Raw genomic sequence first — 20,306 nt, 5'->3', positions numbered from 1 at the left:
AAAATTTGGTCCAGTTCTATTTCCTATCCATCTGGATAAAATACACAGACTATGAAATAAAACTAACCAATTTCAAAACCTCTTCCTTTTCTGCTCTGCTTTTTAAATAGTGAGGAGAGGGGAGGTGAGGAGAAGGCCAGGAAAGCAGAAAAGTGGGGGAATAAGGGAGAAAAGAGAAAATGGAAGAAATTCCTATACAGTAATGAGCACTTTTCTGTTCTCATGCTTCTGCTCTTTGAAATTAGGAGCCTAATAAAGGCTGCATCTTCTATCACTTTCCTCAAAAGAATACCATATACAAAAATAGTGCTCAGGGCTTCCCTGGTGGCGCAGTGGTTGAGAGTCCGCCTGCCGATGCAGGGGACACGGGTTCGTGCCCCGGTCTGGGAGGATCCCACATGCCGCGGAGCGGCTGGGCCCGTGAGCCATGGCCGCTGAGCCTGAGCGTCCGGAGCCTGTCCTCCGCAACGGGAGAGGCCACGACAGTGAGAGGCCCGCGTAACGCATAAAAAAAAAAAAAAAAAAAATAGTGCTCAAGTTGCTGGAGAAGAGATTTATTTCCGATGGGTTGTAAAGGAAGGATGGAGAAGATTTACAATGGTGAAAAGGTGTACAAAGTAAATAATAAGCAATGAAAAGTCAACTGTAGGTTCTTTTCAACAAGGAATTTCCTAGTATAAGATATGCTCTAGAACGGCTGGCAACTGCAAACAGGTGGGAAAAAAGAGCGGCTGTGTATCTATAGTGAACATGTGTGTTCATCATTGGGGTGCTAGCTGTCATTTATTGAATGATAACAAAGTGACATACACTGTGCTAAGAGCTTGTTCTCTCTCTCTCTCTCTCTCTCTCTCTCTCTCTCTCTATCATTTTTCAGTCAGGAAAATTAATCCACAAGATGGTTTATTTGCACAAAGCTGTCCCTAATAGACAGAAAACAAGAAGAAATCTGTTCAGTGGTCAGGAAGGCTGATTTAGGAATCAAGGGCGGGTCAGTGTTTCATTACAGGTTCACAGGAACAAATATACTGATCAAGAATCCCTAGCAGTACACATTCAAGTCAGTCACCGAGGTGACTCACCAAGTGAACAAAATCAGGACAGTCTCTTAGACAATGGGGGAAAATTTAATTTACAGCTTAGTACAGTTTCATCTTTAATATTTATATTCTACATCAAAAGGCAAGATAAGCCATTTCTTAAACTCAATTGTATTAAAAGAGATGATCAAAAAAGAAAAAAAAAGAAAAAACTATTTCCCCAAATTTAGAGGACTTAGGAATATATTAATAAAACTTATTTGTAGTATTGGTGGGTATGTTGCTTTTAGGAGGGCCATATGTAATATTTAGTACTAGCAGAAAATAGAAACTTGTTGACTAAAACTCAGTCTACCTCTTGCCTCCTTTCAGATCTCTCTTCTAGTGGTCCATGCACATATGCAGGAGGGAAACACAGGCTATCAAGCTGGCCATCAGTCTGCTTACAGTTAACTGAAGCAAAGCTTATAGTTAACTGAACAGATTTTTGACCAGTAGAATAGATTTGTATGTATGCGTGGAGGGTGGGAAGTGTCCAGGATTGTTTTAATTCCATGATTCATTACAATCAGAAGGTTAAAAAAAGAACAGAACACATTTGTCACTGAACCTAGCTCAGGTATTCCACGAAATTTTTCTGGTTGTATTTATGTGTCCTTCCTCCTAGACAACCCAGTCTATCATTTTGGTATAATTATCATCAACAACCAAACTAATCAGCAGTCTGAAACTACTGCAACATGGCCAAAACAACTTGATTAGCCATAACACAGTGTGATCACTTTATTTTATTCTTCAGGAAAACCTGCACCAGGACTAAGATCTTCAGGAATCTCTTGTACTTTAACTATCATAATCATTTATAACTTACTTATCACCATAGTTCTGTAACTAATTTTCCTTCCATAGTTCTGGACTAGGCTTTGCTTGATTAGATACTAGTGCTTTCTAGTTTTTTGCTATACACCTTTAAAGTGTACACCTTAATTAGAATATTTGATAAATAATTAAGGGAATCCAGAGTTAAGAGAAATAAATAACTAGATTTTAAACTATCGAGAATACAGTAATAGGGAATCTAAAACAAAAATAAAAGCAAACTAAAAAAGATGGAAACGATAAATTTGATGGAGTTCCTATTACATCATGTTCTGTGGCTTAAGAGTTAGCATTATTAAATAGTTTAAGTCTTTTGAATTACATAGATCTCTTTCCTCCCTCATTTTCTTATAGCTAGTGAGTATACCAGAGTTTTTCTTGTGGCATAGAATTAATGTAATATGTTTCTACTAAAACCTTCCTTGGCCAAAATTCTATAGCTAGTTTTCAAGTAATCGGTGTTTCTATTTGCTTTCAAAACCAGCTCTTACTTGTGTAATCTAAGTCTCTGGTTAGTTAAATTGATATGTTAGCAATTTTCTACCCAGAACATAAAAGTAATTATACTGAAGATAGTGCATTGGAGTTACACAGGACAGAAACCAGTGACACAGGTTCTTTCCTAACTTTGCCATCAGTCATTTCAGGAAAACATCAACAGTGGTCCTTATTTAGGAGGTTGTGTTAGAACATTTGTATGTATTAGAACGTTAGAGCTTCAAGCATATTAGAATATTCCTGGGTCCTACCATCTAAAATACTGCTTTAAAGTAGTGTGTTTTAAGCTCCACAGGTGAAAAGTTCCTGCATCGAACTACTCCATAAGCCATTGTTTCTGAAGTGTTGGTTCTTACACTCATTTTAGTGCATAACAACATTTTCACTGGACCATAATGAAATGAGAAACAAGGAATGCTAAACATCTCACTTTTGGCTTATAAACTGTTGTCCTTCCCTTCCATTCTACCCTTTTTGGGTGTTAAAATACTCTCCCCTTTCATTAAATAATGTTGATGGTAGATATTTATAATACAATGACTTGACAAAAGACAAAGTCGGCAACACCATGTAAATACCCACTTCAGCTTTCTTGAAATTTTACAGATCTCTGAAATTCAAAAACTCTGGGCACCTCTGCCTTTAAAATATTTAAAACAAGAAACATATTAGAAAGAGTAAGTGAGAGAGATGGCACACTGGTACCATCTTCTAAGGTGCAGCAAATGTACTTGTGCTCCAATTCAGGAAATATCTGAAAGACTCTCCACTTCTCTATCTTCTCTAATAAGCCCCCTGCCTTGTTACCTCCCTCTCCCTCTCCCTGGTCCTGTGTGGTTTTCTATCTTATTCAATAGAATCAATTTAGGTTTTTTGTTTGTTTTGTTTTGACTTCATTTCTAAGTATTGCTCTATGCACCCTCCCTCTTATTAACTTTCTAAAGCTACATTTTCTAAATAAGTTTCCCAAATCTAAATTCTTTTACAAGTTCCTTAATTCTATATTTTCCCTTATTTACTTGAGTTACCAAAGGCATTTTCTCAGCCTTGTTTTTTTTGTTTTCTTTTGTTTTTGTTTTTTTATAAAAAGGTAACAGGGACTTCCCTGGTGGTCCAGAGGTTAGGACTCCTCGCTTTCACTGCTGAGGGTGCAGGTTCAGTCCCTGGTTGGGGAACTAAGATCCCGCAAGCCACGCAGTGCGGACAAAAAAAAAAAAGTAACATCTTCAACATACAAAATGTAGAGAATGACAGAAAAATCACACAGGAAAAAAATTAAAATAAACTATAATTCCACCAAGTAGATATAACTATTGTTAATATTCTGGTCATATTCAGTCAACACTGGAATCACACCATATATACTATCATTAAGTACTCTTTTAAATCAGAATTCTTAAATATTTGCATAGTATACACAAGGATTACCATAATTTACTTAACCAAGCTCTTGGCTAAATTTTTTTTAACATGAAAAGTTTAAAAACCAGTATCTCTTACTTCCTTCTTGGTACCAAATTAGAGCACAATGAAAATAACTACCTAGATAGATAGATAGATAGATAAACAGACAGATAAAAAAGCAAACAAAACAGAAACCAACCACATGCCAAAAACTGAAAGGTCATAATAGTTCCATTCTTTTAATTATACAGTATGATCCTTTTCTTTTTTTTTTTTTTTGATCCTTTTCTAATTAAATATTCTATTGAAATGTTATTCAGCTTTACCCACTTCACTGTGTTTTTTGTGACTTCATTGTGTTTTTAGGGAGCTTTCTGTATGTCAACTACGTGGAGCTTTATATTAACCTATTTAGTGTTTCAAGCAAATGATTAAACAAAACAGAAATAACTTAGATATGTAACAAACTAGCAATCTTAGATTCATATATTTCAATACTAAAAACATTTGAATTTTAATTTACCTTGAACAAATTTGACACAGTGATTGAAGAGAAACACTGGGCATATAAGTTAGGGCAGCATTGTAACACAACAAAAGGAATGTCAACACTTCAAACCTAAAGATAAACCAAAAGAATATTTACAAATCTTGAGAATTCTTAGAAGTCAACTGTAATTAAGCAAGCATTGGGGAGGGATATTATGTTACAAAACAGACCTGTACAATATAATCACATCAATAAGAATACAAAACTGAAAGAAAAAAGTAACAGTCATATGAAAATTATCTTAAAAATTCAATGTTCCAGATGACATCTGAAGCAAAGTGTAAGTGACAAATCGGGAAGATGTGTTTTTCTCTTGTATAGAATGACTCAACATTTTAAAAATTGTTACATACAACTCATTAAACATTATTTATAAATCTACTGAAATAATTTCTTAAAAAATTAGCATGGTACAATAGCGGGTTATGTCTCCACAGTATACCTATTCTGTGCTGTCAGCATCTCCCTTTGGGGGTGAGGTCCGCTGTACACAACTTTTGACAAGCCATGCTGGGATAGGGCGCTCTCAGTCAGAGCCATGGACCCAATGCTGGAAGGCTAAAGAAAAGACATGTGAATAAAGAAAAAACCATTCTGTTGAAGATGTGGTATTTAGAATATATACACCAGTAAGAATGAATGCCATGAACATCATACATCTTGGAAATATTCAGACTGCCTACTAAGTATTCTGCTCAAAGATTTAACAAATAATTAAAAACAAACCACAAATAGAAATACAAAATAGTTTAACTTTAAAAATTCTACCCCAGAAATACATAATTGCCACACATAAAAAATCTAATCTTATCTGTCAGGAGAAGGGGAGAATATTTCAAAATGAATACTCTTAATAGATCTTTTAAAATCAGGTTTTAGTTTAATGATTTTGATTACCCATTTTTACTTTGGGAATAGCCAATACTTTGTGTGGTGTTTTATACTTTTTAAGGCACTAATAAACTGATAAAATTTTTTGTCTCAATAATCAGACCCTAATTTATAGCAACTTCAAATCTTAGGACCAATAAACTTACTTTGATAAAAATGTCACTTACCTCATGATATACAGATGGTTTGGATAAAGATGGAATCGTAAAACTCAATACTTTGCTATGTCCCTGTTTGTCAACTATTTCCTACAAAAGTGAAAGAAAATATCTTACAATATTTATTTTTTACACATAAATTTAAAAGCTGAATTTAAACTGTTAGTCTAAAAAAAAAAAGACCTGAGAAGAAAGAAATTTTAAATTCAGCTAAAATCTTAAACTATGATAATCGATTATTCACAAATACTAGGAGTTAACCTTCTCCTTAAAATGTAAGTAACATAGTTTTAAGGATGAAATACAGATGTAGTGTGGTAATAATCATTGATTTTTTCTCATGTAAAAAGTTCTACTTTCTAAATCAATTAACATAGTTATGAAATACATTATGAAATGACCCTTAAATTTTTTTTTCCACTTTAAAAAGTACAAACCTTAAGTATGTATCTAGAATATTGTACTATTTAATATACAAACACTATTAGTAATGCAAACTATATATTTTAAATGAATGGTGTGAAGTCTGGAGACAGTCCAGATTTTACAGAATTATTATTGGTAGATATTAGACTAGATCTTTTCTCCCAAACTTTCTGTGAAGGTCACAATAGACAATTTATAGACAGTGGATTTTAAGTCTAAAAAACTGAAAACTCAACACTGGTATTTTCAGATACCTCCATAAAATCATTTAAATGGGCTGATTTTTAGTCTCCAATCAATCAAAAAATGTATATTTACATAATTGTATGTATGCCCATATAGCCTTCAACCTCCAGAAAGTTATTTTTGGGAGAATGAGCTACGAGTCATTTGATGTATTAAAAATAAATATTAGCTTTACTAAAATGAAAAATAGTTGCCATTATGTATTCATTTTTGTTGAAAGGGTTATATGCTTGGCTTCTGTCAGAAAACATTTTAACTATATTAAATACAAACCAAATTGTAAACCCCTAGGAGAAGAGCTTCAATGCATCCACTGCTATGCACATTTCTGCTGGCTGAGACGGCAAGGTAGCACCAAATCAGTTCTGGAAGAAACTGCAGTGTAAATCGAAGCAACTGCTCCTCTCCGCTGCGATAGAACTCAAAGAGCTGGTGACAGACAGGTTCTAGCAACTGCAAGAAAGACAAAATATTCATTCAAGGACTGGACTGTATTTGAATGACACTGATGTATTAAATATAAAAGGTTTTCCCTGATTGGTAATTACTGAAATATACAAATGTTTCCATTTTTTGGAAACACAAAACTATTCACAGCTAAGCTATTTAGTAATGAACTCTAGTGGAAGGCCAAACTGTAAACTAAGTGTATACTGAAGCACTTTATAAACTCTAAAACATTCTGTAACTCGAAGGTAGTATTGCTATTAAAACCATATCTTTTAAAATTCCTAAAATAGATAGGTTGTGAGAAGTTTCTTCCTGAATATCCTTGCTTCCAGATAAAACATGTCAATATAAATGATCGGCTACGGGGTTGGAGAAATTGATATGGGAGTCCTAGGGAGTTACTGTCTCATTGCCCTCCTGAGTTATAACTAGGCAGCATGGGACAGCAATGACCAGTATGTGGAGGGAGAAGCTGAATAATATAAAGCCCCTAGGTCTAGTTTCTTACTGTAACCATGGTTAATTCCCCTGGATGATCTAAACGTTGCTATCATTTTATTTTAAACTTGATTTGGACTTACTGATAGCCTTTTTTTCCCCCTACCACACTCCCCCAGTTACCCAGTTAACAGAGCTGACTGTATCTTTATAACAGACATTTTTTTAAAAATCAGAAAGTCAAGATAAGAGACTTTTATAGGTATTATCTTAAAGCATATATAATCATCACACACAAGTCATTAACGAATATGTCAGGGCTACTTTTCAAACAAGCAGGCTACTATTATATTTTCAGCGAATGGGAGTTCATTCACTTCACTAACTTAGGCAATAGATTGATGTCAATTTACAAAACAGATTTTCTATTACCAATAATTGGAATGAACAGGAACTAAAGTGGATGTTTTGATTTTTAAGAAGTTCAATATGTAAAGCAAACCGGGTATAATTAAAGTCAGTATTATAGAAAAAGTTATACTTTAATAAATATTGACTAAATCAAACTGGTCTTTCCTATTGAAAAACTATCTTCTGACAGTTAAGGAACATTTTTCCACTCTCAGAATGGTCATCAGAGTGCAACAGGTGTCCACTGTGGCATGGCAAAGGCAAAAGGAAACTGGAGGGTCAGAGGCAAAGTAACCCCATTCACAGATAGCAAGAAAAGTTTTTAGGGTAGGAATTTGGAAGAATGGAGAGGGGGATGGTGGAAGAAAGACTGGTAGGGGAATGTTTAGCTTTCAGGGTGGAGTTTTAAAATTTCTTTGTGGACCAGTGTCGATAATCTTGTACTGTGGTGTAACATCGGTCTTCTCTAAATACCACGGAAAGCTTTGATTAAATCAATTAGTATAATCTAAAAATTATTTGCAAACTTGTGAAACTTTATGCTGAAAATTTATTCAATAGGCTGCATGAACACATAATCAATTTTAATCAAAACACCCTAAAAGGCCTTTTAAACTGGTTTAAAATCTAAAATTAAATGGAGTTTTGGTTTATGAAAGCAGAACCAAATGAAGACAGATTCAAAAGGGATGCAGAAGTTATATACTGCAATGAGATTAGATGAAATTATGCATATCAAAACACTAGAGGTAAATACCAGTATCTGTGCAGGATTTTACAGCTTGCAAAGTACGTTCACATATATGAACCCATTTAATTCCCACAATATTATATGGTACAATGTCATTACCCTCATGTATACTTTCTATATAAGGAAATTGAGACAAAGAAGCTATCAACTGAAACCAAAAACATCACACAGCTCAGGAAGGTCTGACTGAAGGCAAGGCTTTCTAACTCCTTTATAAACATAATGGAAAATGTCGGAAAAGAATAAAACAATACACAATGTGGGAAACACAAGCAGTGTTTGACTTATCTAACCTGAATATATATATATATATATATATATATATATTTTTTTTTTTTTTCCGATATGCGGCCTCTCACTGTTGCGGCCTCTCCCACTGCAAAGCACAGGCTCTGGACGCGCAGGCTCAGTGGCCATGGCTCACGGGCCTAGCTGCTCCGCAGCACGTGGGATCCTCCCGGACTGGAGCACGAACCCGCGTCCCCTGCATTGGCAGGCGGACTCTCAACCACTGCGCCACCAGGGAAGCCCTAACCTGAATGTATTTGAGACAAGCAATGGAGCATTACAACATGCTGTATTCCTAGTGTCTTGCTTGAACTTTTGAATTATTTTCTCATGAAAACATTGTTATACTTGGTGGGTAGGTTTCATAATACTGTTAAGAGAGAACTGTACCTTAAGTATATGTTGATGTGTTAAATGGCCTTTTTATGGTCTAATCATCATGTACCTTCTTTCCATTCTAAAATACATTCTGAATTCTGAAACAACTGAGTTACAAATGAAATTTTACAACAATCTATTCATAAGTAAGAAGCTGTATCTTAAGAGAGAATTTTAATGGTAACAGAAATGTATCATAAAAATGCCTTTAAATGACTAAAGCAGGGATAGAAGATGGAAAAGAGCTAAGTCTGGGTAAAGTCACAAGAGAATCTTCCAAACTTTTTTTGAATTGAACAGTTACTGAGAATACAGGTAGGAAACAGATACAGAAAAGTTGGAGGGCACTACTCTTCATGTGCCAGTAGCCAATGAACTGACCTCCTCTCACTCTGGGATTGCTATGCCTAGAAGATTTTATGCGGCTTTTTCAAAAAATACAGCTGGTTTCATAACAGACTTGAGCATTGTTAGCCTCTAATCCTATGCCTATCTTAGTCAATTAAAAGCACTGGTTAAGGAAATTTCATTGTATCCATAAACTGCCTCTTTACAGTTTCTTGAGCCTGCCACACATACCTGCCTCAGGGCCTTTGCACTTACTATTCCCTCTCTGGAAAGCTCTTGCCCCAGTTTTATTTTCTTCCTCTAATTCATTCAGACCTTAATTCAACCATCACCTCCTCAGTCCCAACACATACTTCCCCTACTCTGCTTTATTTATCTTCACAGTTTTATCACTGACATCTTATTATACATTTAGGTATTTGTTTAATGTTTCTTTCACCTACCAGAATACAAGTTCTAATCTATAAGAAAAAGAATTTGTTCTGTTTTGTTCACTGCTACATTTCTAAGTGACTTCTGGCACACTATATGTGTTCAATAAATATTTATCAAATGAATTTAACTGAATAATGAAAAAGTACTACTTGTAAAATCCAAATACCAAATTTCCCAGACTTCAAATAACAGCAGAATCAACGTTCCAAATTTCAAAAATGCCAAAAGACAATGACGTCAACTTTTTGGGAATATCTCCACTTTTTTTTTTTTTTTTTTTTTTTTTTTTTAATCTCCACTTTTAAGACACAAAATGTTCTAAAGAGCAAAAGGAAGGTTATGATGTTAAAGTAGACACTGCTATATTTTAGAAGCACTTCTAAGTACATTTTTAAAGACTGAGTTGTCTTTTTAAGAATACAGAATACACACTGCCTTTACCACATTCATCAGGCTAAAAACATAAAACAAACTTACATGCAAAACCTCCTAAACCAGTGCTTCTGAAAGTGTGGTCCATGGACTGAAGACCATCTACAAACTGTTACCAGTCCTCAACAATATAAATACAGAAATTGAGAGGAAATATTTAAAAACTTTTATAGCAACTTGATATGGCTGCAATAACCAAGAGGATGATCAGCAGACTTATTGAACAGAGTATGGATCAGTTAGGGGTCATCAAATTTATGTCGTACCTCGCATGTGATGTGAGTTGCATACTTGTCATACACATTAGGTACACATATTGGTCTGTGAGAGACTGGAAAAAAAATATTAAACTGGTACTTCACCACAAATAGTTTGAGATATACTGCTCTGAGCCATCAGAGCTCACTGTCATCTGAATGAAAGAAATGTTATGAACCAAACTAGCCTATCAGAAATCTACCTCTATCCAAAGCAGCCTGGTTAAAACACACTTCATTAGAGAAATAATTTTTAAGCCTTTCAAAATACTGATCAGTAAATGATAAATAAGACTTAATTTGTTAAAAAAAATAATAATAAAGCACACAGCTATACTTGATCCATTTGGTAAAATAATTCTCAAATAAACATGGAAAACTGTAAGACAGCTTCTACCCAAATACTTCAAAAACTAAAACCCTTCAAGAAAAGAAGCTACTATACAAATTAAGAAGCTTTGGGAAGGAGGAAGGTTGCTCTATTTAGTTATTCCAGTTAAAGTTTTTGTCTTGTCAATATAAACCCTAGTCTTTTTTTCAGCACCTAAAATTCATAATCTTTATAATCTTCTTTATGGAATAATCAGTAAAAGCTGGGTTATTCTAGACCCCCTCCAAAAGAGGTTACCTACTCAAATAACAAAAGACTCTAGTTTTGATAGTTTCATCCCAAAGGCATATAGGTCCACATAGGACTAGACACCAGGGTGTAAGTTGTTTTACCCCTAGATAATAGGACTAGTGGTCTTAGAGCCTATCGTTTCACTTACCAAACTCAAGTATAAAAAGAATGCATACCTCATACTCCTCCTCTCTACTCCACCTCTTTCCATTCCCACTGACACTGCCCTAGTTCAGGTTCTCAACAGCCCTCCTACACTGTTGTCATAGCCTCCTAGTCTTCTTGCTTTCATTTTTTCCATTCGCCAATCTGTCCTCCACATAGCCACCTTCCTAAAACAATCAACTGGTCAAGTCATCAGCGCAAAAAAAGTCTAACCTGCTTATAATGGAATTCTAGGCCCGCCATGGTTACAACCTAAACCTACCTTTCCAGCTTCAGTTCCCAACAGTCTTTAATCTCTTGTTAACTACTGCATTAGCCTATTTGCTTTTATCTGAATGCCATGCCTTTTGATTTTCCTCACTATTTCCAATCCTTACCTATTATATTTCTACTATGAATGGTGGGATTTATAAGCACCAGAATCTGGAGTATAGATCATTTTGTCACCTTCAAAGTAAACTTGCTATCTAAAAAAGAAAAGGAAATGTGGGGTGGGGTGGAGGGGCACACAGAGAAAAGAAGAAAGGACTGGGAAAAACACCAGCAGGACCAAACTACTTGCTACTCCTCAAATTCCGCATATTTTCTCAGGCCTCCATATACTATTCCTACAGCTTGGAATGTCCTTTTACTTTCCACACCTGGAAAACATGTGCAAATCCATCTAGACTCAGTTAGGCATTGCCTTGAAAGCATGTATTTACATATTTCCTCCCTTTCCTCTTACGGGATAAAGACCATGTGCTACTCATCTTTGATTTTCTGTTGCCTAGCACTGCAGCTGGCTCATAACGGGCACACAAATATTTGCTGAATGAATAAATGAATGCAGTGACCCAGACTTTCCAAGGCTATCTCCAGCAAGATAGATATATAGATAGATAGATAGACAGATACCTACATACATAATGCATAGGTAGATGAGCAGGAACATGTTCAGAGGTGGCTTTGGAATATGGTAATAATTCTATTTCTTGGTCTGGGTGATGGTACACTGGAGCTCATTTTATTATAATTTTTTTTATTCTGCCATTTTTCTGCACATAAAGTATTCTTCTCTTATCCCTCTATCTACTTCTCAAAAGTAATCAGCTAAACACTCCAGAATATATATTATAATTCTTTAAGCTATACTTTTCTTGCCCTTTTTAATATATGTGTTATTTTTCACAGTAACAAATTAAAAAATCAATCAAATGAATACTACTAGCACAATAAACTGTTAGAGTACTTACCTCACTTTGTGGCTCCTGGATAACTTTATAGAGAGATGAAACTAAAGAACTCTTGTCTTTCAAATTTGTAGCATAATTTGGTAAAGATGTTTCTGGTAGTGTCTAAACAAATTTTAAAAAATACATTTTATTTTTATGAAATGTCCAGAACAGACAAATCCAAATACAGAAAGCAGATTAGTTGTTGCCAGAGATTGGGGGACAGGGAATTGGGAGAAGGAAGAATTGGGAGTGACTAACCAGGTATGGAGTTTCTTTTGGAGGTGATGGAAATGTCCTAGGATTAGATGCTTGTGTTACTGGCACAACATTGTAAAACCACTAAAAACCACTGTATTTTCATCTTAAAATAGTGAATTTTTCATTATGTGAATTATATCTCAACAAAAAAATTGTAAAAATAAAATAAAAGATATATTTAATCCTCAACATCAACAGGGACATAAATTAACATTCAGCACTTCATCTTTGATCACAGTTTGGGGTTAGAAATAAGAATACAAATCATTTGTAAAGCCAGAGATACATTTTTTGTAGCATTATACAGGTTATCAATCTATTAGCAGTATTTTATCCTGTTTCTTAATAAACATGTTATATAAGGATCTAATGTTTCAAACCTTAAAGCCACAGATCATCTATCAAAGTAACTCCTGAGTTACATGTTGTGACTGTTAAGTAAGACTGTTCTACTTTACAGAATTGGGGGGAAATTTTTTACTTCTCAGAACTGGAGAAGAAAGTCACACTACCAACAAACTAGTGTTCTTAATTCCATTTAAAATAGCAGCAACTAATCACAGAGCCACCCTTTCAGAAAGGACACTATGACCAGAGAGGAATGGGAAGAGATAAAACTCCAGTAGTAAGTCAGACGGTTTAGGATAAAAGTAGTAGGGAAATCTGAAGAAAAACAAAAACCCACTTCATCATAACAAATGATAAAAACCTATCCTTCTAGAGTATACCCCTTCCTTAACAACTTCTGTCTCCCAAGTCATTATTTTTTCCCATGAAAATTATTTCTATCAATCAACCAGTTAATCAACAATGTTAATCCTGCAGTAGATATAATGTCTCAAGATATTGCTAACAGTCATGCCAAGATATACACTATTTCTTACATGTCCCACACCCTAGTATTTCATGATTTAAAATGGGTTATGGTTAGTGTATATAGGTGGGTGTGTGCATAAATAGACATAGAAAATTAAACAGCATTAATTTTTATAATAAGGACATTTGGTTCATTTTTACCCTACTGTGAACTCCTTGAGGGCAAGAACTATCTTATCTCTCCATCCACAGCATTCAGCACAAAGCCTCGTATTCAAATCTTTGCTGAAGACATTTATATAGATGAACAAAATAAGAAATAAATACTGTCACTGTTTACTCTTCAGTAGATTCTTTAAAAATAGGTCACATTTCACCTTAGGATATATGAGTGAATAGCCTCTTTTTTTAATTTATTAAGATAGTTTTGTTTACCAGAATGGTAAGTAAATGTGAACTGTCTGGGAACCTTCCACAATTCTTCCGGGGTGGGGGGGCGGAAGCGGGGAGTTTCACTGCAGCTGCTTACACAAAGAGGAGATTAGGGCTTTCTTCAGTGTTTCAAAAGCATGTAGCAAAAGATCTCCAGGCAACATTCCATTTCCGCTATTTGATCAAGAGTAACCTAATATTGATGGAATTTATATAAAAGGGAATAATAGTCAAACAACAGATTTCCAATCACCTGAATGATAACGAACCTAAGTATACATGTAAAACACATTAATATATGTGTGTGTATGTGCACACGTGCACACGCGTGTCTAAACAAAATTTTAAACCAAGTGAATTGAAAAATAAATCTTAAAAAATGATTAGTGAATAGAAAGATTATTACATACACTATCTAGGCTAAAACTGGAAGAGTCATTAAAAATGTGAACTACAATTTTCAGTTTATGTACCAATTAACGCTCATGAGGTAAAATATTTTTTGTGAAACAGCCAAAAGCAAAAGGACAGCTCTTTTCTGAAAAGACAAGTTCTAGAAAATATCCTGGGCCTAGGCTACTACTGCTAAATGAGAGGAAGGATCTCCCAAAAATTAGTGTAGTGAACTATTATATTTTATCACAATTCTGTCATTATTTCATTTTGTGAATGTGGGAAAAGTTACTTTTGTCTATAGAAGGAGAGAAAATACAATTGCTGTGTTTATGAACAGTGCTTTGAAAACCTTAAGATCTAAATGGCCTATGGATTTAAATACTATGACAGCAAACCTTTAAATTTTCTTACACTGTACTAGTTCAAAGGTACTTGCCTTCTTAAATACCAGCTAAGCTTTCTCACTTTTCAGAAGGCAGAACTGGAGACAAAAGAAGTTATAATGGGACATTATGGTAGGAAATTAGTCTTGGCAAAATTTGAAGAAGACAGATGCTTCATACTAAAGTATCATTTGGCAGATGGCTTTTATAAAATGTAAGGAAGTGATATGGGTTGGGTGGAAGAGAATTAATGAAGATGGACAGATGGGTGGAGAACCAATAAATAAAACAATTCTGACCAACAACATTACACATAAGACTAGATTTTGAGTCACATATTGCGATTCAGTGACTACCAGAAAATCAAAAATTTGGTGGATAAATCTACATATAACATTAAGAAAAACACAATACAATCTGAAAGATAATATTTTACAAATAAATATTTGTAAAGACAGAGATTGAACTAACTATTCATGATGAAGTTTGAGTCTAATTCTTTTTGTTGGTATACTAAGAGAATATTAATGAGGGCCCATAGCTAGAGTAAATACTAGTTTTTCCAAAGGCAAAGAAGAAAAAAGAAATAAAAATTGCCCAAAGCAAACTGCATTGTCTTTGTGCATTTGAGAGAATGTTGAGTGACGTTATGAGGTTGGGGGTTCAGACTGTACCCATGGAACAGTGCACAGCTAAAATCATCTTCAAAGACCACCTATTTCACGTTTTCTGGTGAGGATACCGAGACCCAAAGAAGTTATGTGATTTGTCCAACATCGTAAAACCACCTAGAGGAAAAATTATGATTAGACCAAAGGGTGTCTGACTTCTCAGCCCCATGTACTCTGTACCACTTACTTTATTAATCATGATGACCTTGGCCTTATTAGCACCACGGTTATTAGATTAAACAACCAAGCAGAGGCATAGATAGATGACAGATAGATAGATAGATAGATAGATAGATAGATAGATAGATAGATGATCCCTAAACTTTATTTCTTAAATATTTTCACCAAAATACATAATTAACATCACAAATCATTTCAAAAGACAAGATATTCAATTTTAAAAGTATACTTGGGAGATTTGTTCTCATGCACTTTCCTATCTTCTATCACTTTTACTATACTGCTGATTTTGTCTGGTAACCTTAATTTCTTCATCAAATATAAACAGAGCTGAATTCAACACACATTAACACAATTCAAAATAATTTTCAGAAATGCCTACCAAATTAACCAAGGAATAGGAAATATCTTCCCTTATACTTGACAATAATTTAAATCATTTGTTATGTCAGATTGATTGAAAATTGGGTAAATTTAATTTTGGCGGGTTAGGGGAAAGTTAAATAACCTTTTATTTCATGGGGCCCAGGATCTTACTCCCCTCCTCTCAAGGAAAAGTTTCCTTCCCAGGAAGGGAAAGAAATAAACAAAAAGATGGGAAGGGAAGATAATTAGTCATGATTTTCAGTTATTTGCCTTAATAGCTGATCCTCCCCTAAGCCTCACCTCCTTTATCGAGCCCTCTTGACACAACTCCCATAGTAAAGAATGGCTAACTGGCTCTATTTGCTTGTGCAAATTTTACTTCATCATTAATATAAGAATGCCCTAGAAGTGGTATTCAACTGTTACACTTGACAATTTTAATCAACTTGCCAAAAAAAAAAAATCATGGTAATGAACCATATTAAATACTCTTGAAGCAGGAAAAAAGCTTAAAAACACAAAGACAACATATGTAAGAAAAAAAGGCACACACCAGATTTAATCAAACTATTAAAATATGTATACTATATACAGTGCCCTTTTATAAGTGCATGTATAATTACATCACTTTATGATGAGTTACGGGATCCATAAAAAGATATTCAATTCATGACTATAAAAGCTGAGAAAATGAAAACCTTTGTCATTCATCAGGATGAGATAACGACCGGTAAGGCCAGCTACAAAATTAACAGGAAACATTGCTTCTCTCAAGGACATACTGCAGCTAAAAAGTGTCATAACCTCCATTTTTGAATGACTACTGTATTCTTACTCAGTGAGAAGCCTTGTAATCTAAAATCATAGATATCAAGAACTTTGTCATTTAAACATATATCGGTTAAGAATGAAACATCCCACTCTTGGCAGGAGGATCTAAGTCACCTAGACACAGAGAAGCAGGCTTCAGACAAGGGGTTTCTGAACCGAACATTCCACACAGATGTTAACTTTGTAGTTCCCAAGACAACATTACCCTGGGTCCACTTCACAGTCCAGGCCAGATTTTAACCCCATTACACATAGCTCTGCTTTGTTTTGAGTCTATCAAAATACTGCTTCCTTTAAATTTCACCTTTTCTGAAAATCCTATAACAATTTTACTTTTTCCTTTGTTTGGTGAGATGCCTACAGGGTACCTATTGTATAGTCTCCCTCACTGAAACAAGCCAATAAGTCTGACTTTTGTCCGAGGCCTTGGGCTAACTTGGCTGGACAAAAAATGACAATTTCAGCCCAAACCCTTCCTTCCTGTGGTTCATGATCAGGAAGCTCACATAATTATGTGTAACAACAAGACCCAGGGGACAAAAAGAAGTTAGCTAACTGGTTAAAGGAACACTATTTTAACTATCATAAAGAAGAGTTCATGAGACAAGAAAACAGAGTTTTATTTTTCTTCATCAACTAACCAAGAGTTATATACCGCTTATACAGGCACTGGGTTAGCCAACTAGAGAAAGATGCACTGATAGAAAGTTGGGCAAATATCTTCCCATCTCCTCCTCATCGTTGATCTGCCCACTCCCAGTGCCCCCCAAATTGGGAGAAACATTTCAACAGTGAATCTTTCATGCTGGTTGGAGAGAATGACATCAACTTTCAGAGACTTTAACCATTCTTTGTGGTGTTGCCATAAAAGGGAGAAAACAAACTAAACTACTTGGTGAAAAAAGGAGTCAATTTCCTAGGAAAGATTATTATGTGTAAATAATCCCCTAATAAGATTTTTTGGAACATTATTTTGCTTCCACAGATATTAAGCTTTTTAGCCATTAAAAAAAAAAAGTCACTGGAATTTAAACCAGAGACACAACTTCTTTGGAATAAAACTATTATATTAAAACAGTAAATATTACCTTAAACTCTGACAACCATTCCTCCACAACCCCTTTCTCTGAAGTGAACATCTTTCCACATCTGTTCTAAACCTTCAACCTGAAAATTAACATAGAAAAATGTTAAAATATTGAATATATTTTCTTTATAGTCAGATTACCAAGAATAGAAGTAATCCTATAAAATTTAGCTACTTTGTTACTTGTGAAATTAAAGCAGTTTCAAACATAAATTACTGGGTTCATTTCAAAACCAATGTGCAAAAACAAGCATTAAAATGCAACAATTTGGGCTTCCCTGGTGGCGCAGTGGTTGAGAGTCCACCTGCCAATACAGGGGACACGGGTTCGTGCCCCAGTCCGGGAGGATCCCACATGCCGCGGAGTGGCTAGGCCCGTGAGCCATGGCCGCTAAGCCTGCGCGTCCAGAGCCTGTGCTCTGCAACGGGAGAGGCCACAACAGTGAGAGGCCCGCGTACCGCAAAAAAAAAAAAAAAAAAAAGCAACAATTTTGACAAAAGTATAAATATCATAACATGATGAAATTGGCTCTGCAATTTTTCATTCAGCTTTTAGTAATACCAGCTGCAAAACATACTGGACATTTTCCCCTAGTTTCAATTAAATAATTCCAAGTAGATAATGCATCTTAAGAAAACTGTAGAGGGACTTCCCTCATGCTGCAGTGGTTAAGAATCTGCTTGCCAATGCAGGGGACACGGGTTCGATCCCTGACCCAGGAAGATCACACATACCGCGGAGCGACTAAGCCCTTGTGCCACAACTACTGCGTGCCCCAACTACTGAAGCCCCCGCGCCTAGAGTGCGCACTCCGCAATGAGAGAAGCCACCGCAATGAGAGAAGCCACTGCAATGAGAAGCCCACGCACCGCAAGGAAGAGTAGCCCCCATTCGCCGCAACCAGAGAAAGCCTGCACACAGCAGCGAAGACCCAACGCAGCCAAAAATAAATAAGTTAATACATAAATTCATTAAAAAAAAGAAAACTGCAAAATACATTTTAAAACTGAAAATATAAAAAGACGTGCATCCAAAACTAACTTTATAGAAAGCATTAATTTAATTTGCTTATATTTCAGTTCTTTACTACAGTAACAATCTATCTAGGCAAGCCACTTGGTTCCCTGAAAGCTTAATATTCATAAAACAGAAGTAAAAGTGGTAATATCCAAGATAATGACCTTAGTCTTAACAATAGTTATTCATAAGATTGGAATTTACTTAAGTATAAATAAGAAAAAAGGAAGCTAAAGGAAATGCAAAACAAATTTATCTCAAGCAAAACTTTTGTCAAAGTACAATGTAGTTTTCTTCACCCATCCATCTATAGGAGAATGAACTTAAAAACTGTTTCTTGAGGAGAAACTTTATTAGCTCTAGCTGAATTTCCTAACCTCCTAAGTCAGGCACAAACCCTGCATTAGCCTTCTTAATTTTAATCAGCATTATCATGTAGTAGAAACCGGGACAGAATTGACAGAAACTGAATCCTGATTCTATTCTTACTTATAGTATAACCTTGGGCAGGTCATTTGCCTTACTTTTTTCATTCATGAAATAGGGCTAACCACAGTACCTACTTTCAATGGATTATTGTGAGAATTAAATGAAAAAATGTAAATAAAAGCACTTATTACAATACCTTGCAATAAAAGTGTTATTACTATGCAATATTATTATCAAAGAATATCAACTTGTATAGCCTCTACTCAGCTGTCTATCAAAGTATACAGATACTTCATAATGAACAACACAGGTTCTTGCAAAGAATACATTCTAATGTTTCTGTCGTCTAATTTCCATTTAAAAAAATGATTAAGAAAAAAATATATATTCACTAATTCATTTATTCATACATGAAGAATTACTTGAGAGATATGCATTTTATTTTTTCAGGATAAAAAATAGCCCTTTTGGGGCTTCCCTGGTGGCACAGTGGTTGAGAGTCCGCCTGCCGATGCAGGGGACACGGGTTCGTGCCCCGGTCCGGGAAGATCCCACATGCCGCGGAGCCGCTGGGCCCGTGAGCCATGGTCGCTGAGCCTGCGTGTCCGGAGCCTGTGCTCTGCAACAGGAGAGGCCACAACAGTGAGAGGCCCACGTACCGCAAAAAAAAAAAAATAACCCTTTTTTATTCTAAATTTTATCCTTGGATCAAGCCAGACTATTAGAAAACCACATATTTGTACCATATTATTGATTTTATAGAACTGTCCATTCAAGTAAACTGGGCTTTGGAATTATGCCCAAAATGTTACCGAAAACCCTGCTAGATCACGTTCTTCCCTTTAAAATCCGAAGGAGGAGAAAAATCACATCTTTCAATCACATTTTTCAATACCAGGAAAAACTCTCCTTTAGAGTAACTGGTTTACTTTTTCTTTTTTGTTTTTTTAATTGTAGTAACTGATTTTTTAAATTTTATTTATTTTTATTTTTATTTTTGGCTGCGTTGGGTCTTTGTTGCTGTGCACGGGTTTTCTCTAGTTGTGGTGAGCGGGGGCTGCTCTCGTTGCAGTGTGTGGGCTTCTCATGGCGGTGGCTTCTCTCGTTGCGGAGCACGGGCTCTAGGTGCGCAGGCTTCAGTAGTTGTGGCACGTG

General features: G+C 35.4%; 1 protein-coding gene across 2 annotated transcripts in view; it reads right to left on the bottom strand.

Annotated features, from left to right (window-relative positions):
- Positions 1 to 17,756, bottom strand: part of HYCC1 (hyccin PI4KA lipid kinase complex subunit 1) — a 41,817-nt gene extending 24,061 nt beyond the window's left edge. For both annotated transcript variants that reach the window (XM_065884017.1, XM_065884019.1), the window contains exons 1-6: positions 17,706 to 17,756; positions 12,303 to 12,404; positions 6,366 to 6,545; positions 5,430 to 5,510; positions 4,814 to 4,929; positions 4,345 to 4,440 (exon numbers count right to left, since the gene is read on the bottom strand). In XM_065884017.1, the coding sequence (XP_065740089.1) occupies positions 4,345 to 4,440; positions 4,814 to 4,929; positions 5,430 to 5,510; positions 6,366 to 6,545; positions 12,303 to 12,404; positions 17,706 to 17,756 (626 nt within the window). The remainder of the gene's footprint in view (positions 1 to 4,344; positions 4,441 to 4,813; positions 4,930 to 5,429; positions 5,511 to 6,365; positions 6,546 to 12,302; positions 12,405 to 17,705) is intronic.
- Between the last annotated feature and the right edge of the window lie 2,550 nt (positions 17,757 to 20,306).

Source organism: Phocoena phocoena, chromosome 9 (genome assembly GCF_963924675.1).
Source record: "Phocoena phocoena chromosome 9, mPhoPho1.1, whole genome shotgun sequence".
Taxonomy (NCBI): domain Eukaryota; kingdom Metazoa; phylum Chordata; class Mammalia; order Artiodactyla; family Phocoenidae; genus Phocoena; species Phocoena phocoena.
The sequence above is the reverse complement of the archived record's forward strand: the minus strand, read 5'-3'. Positions and strand labels throughout refer to the sequence as shown.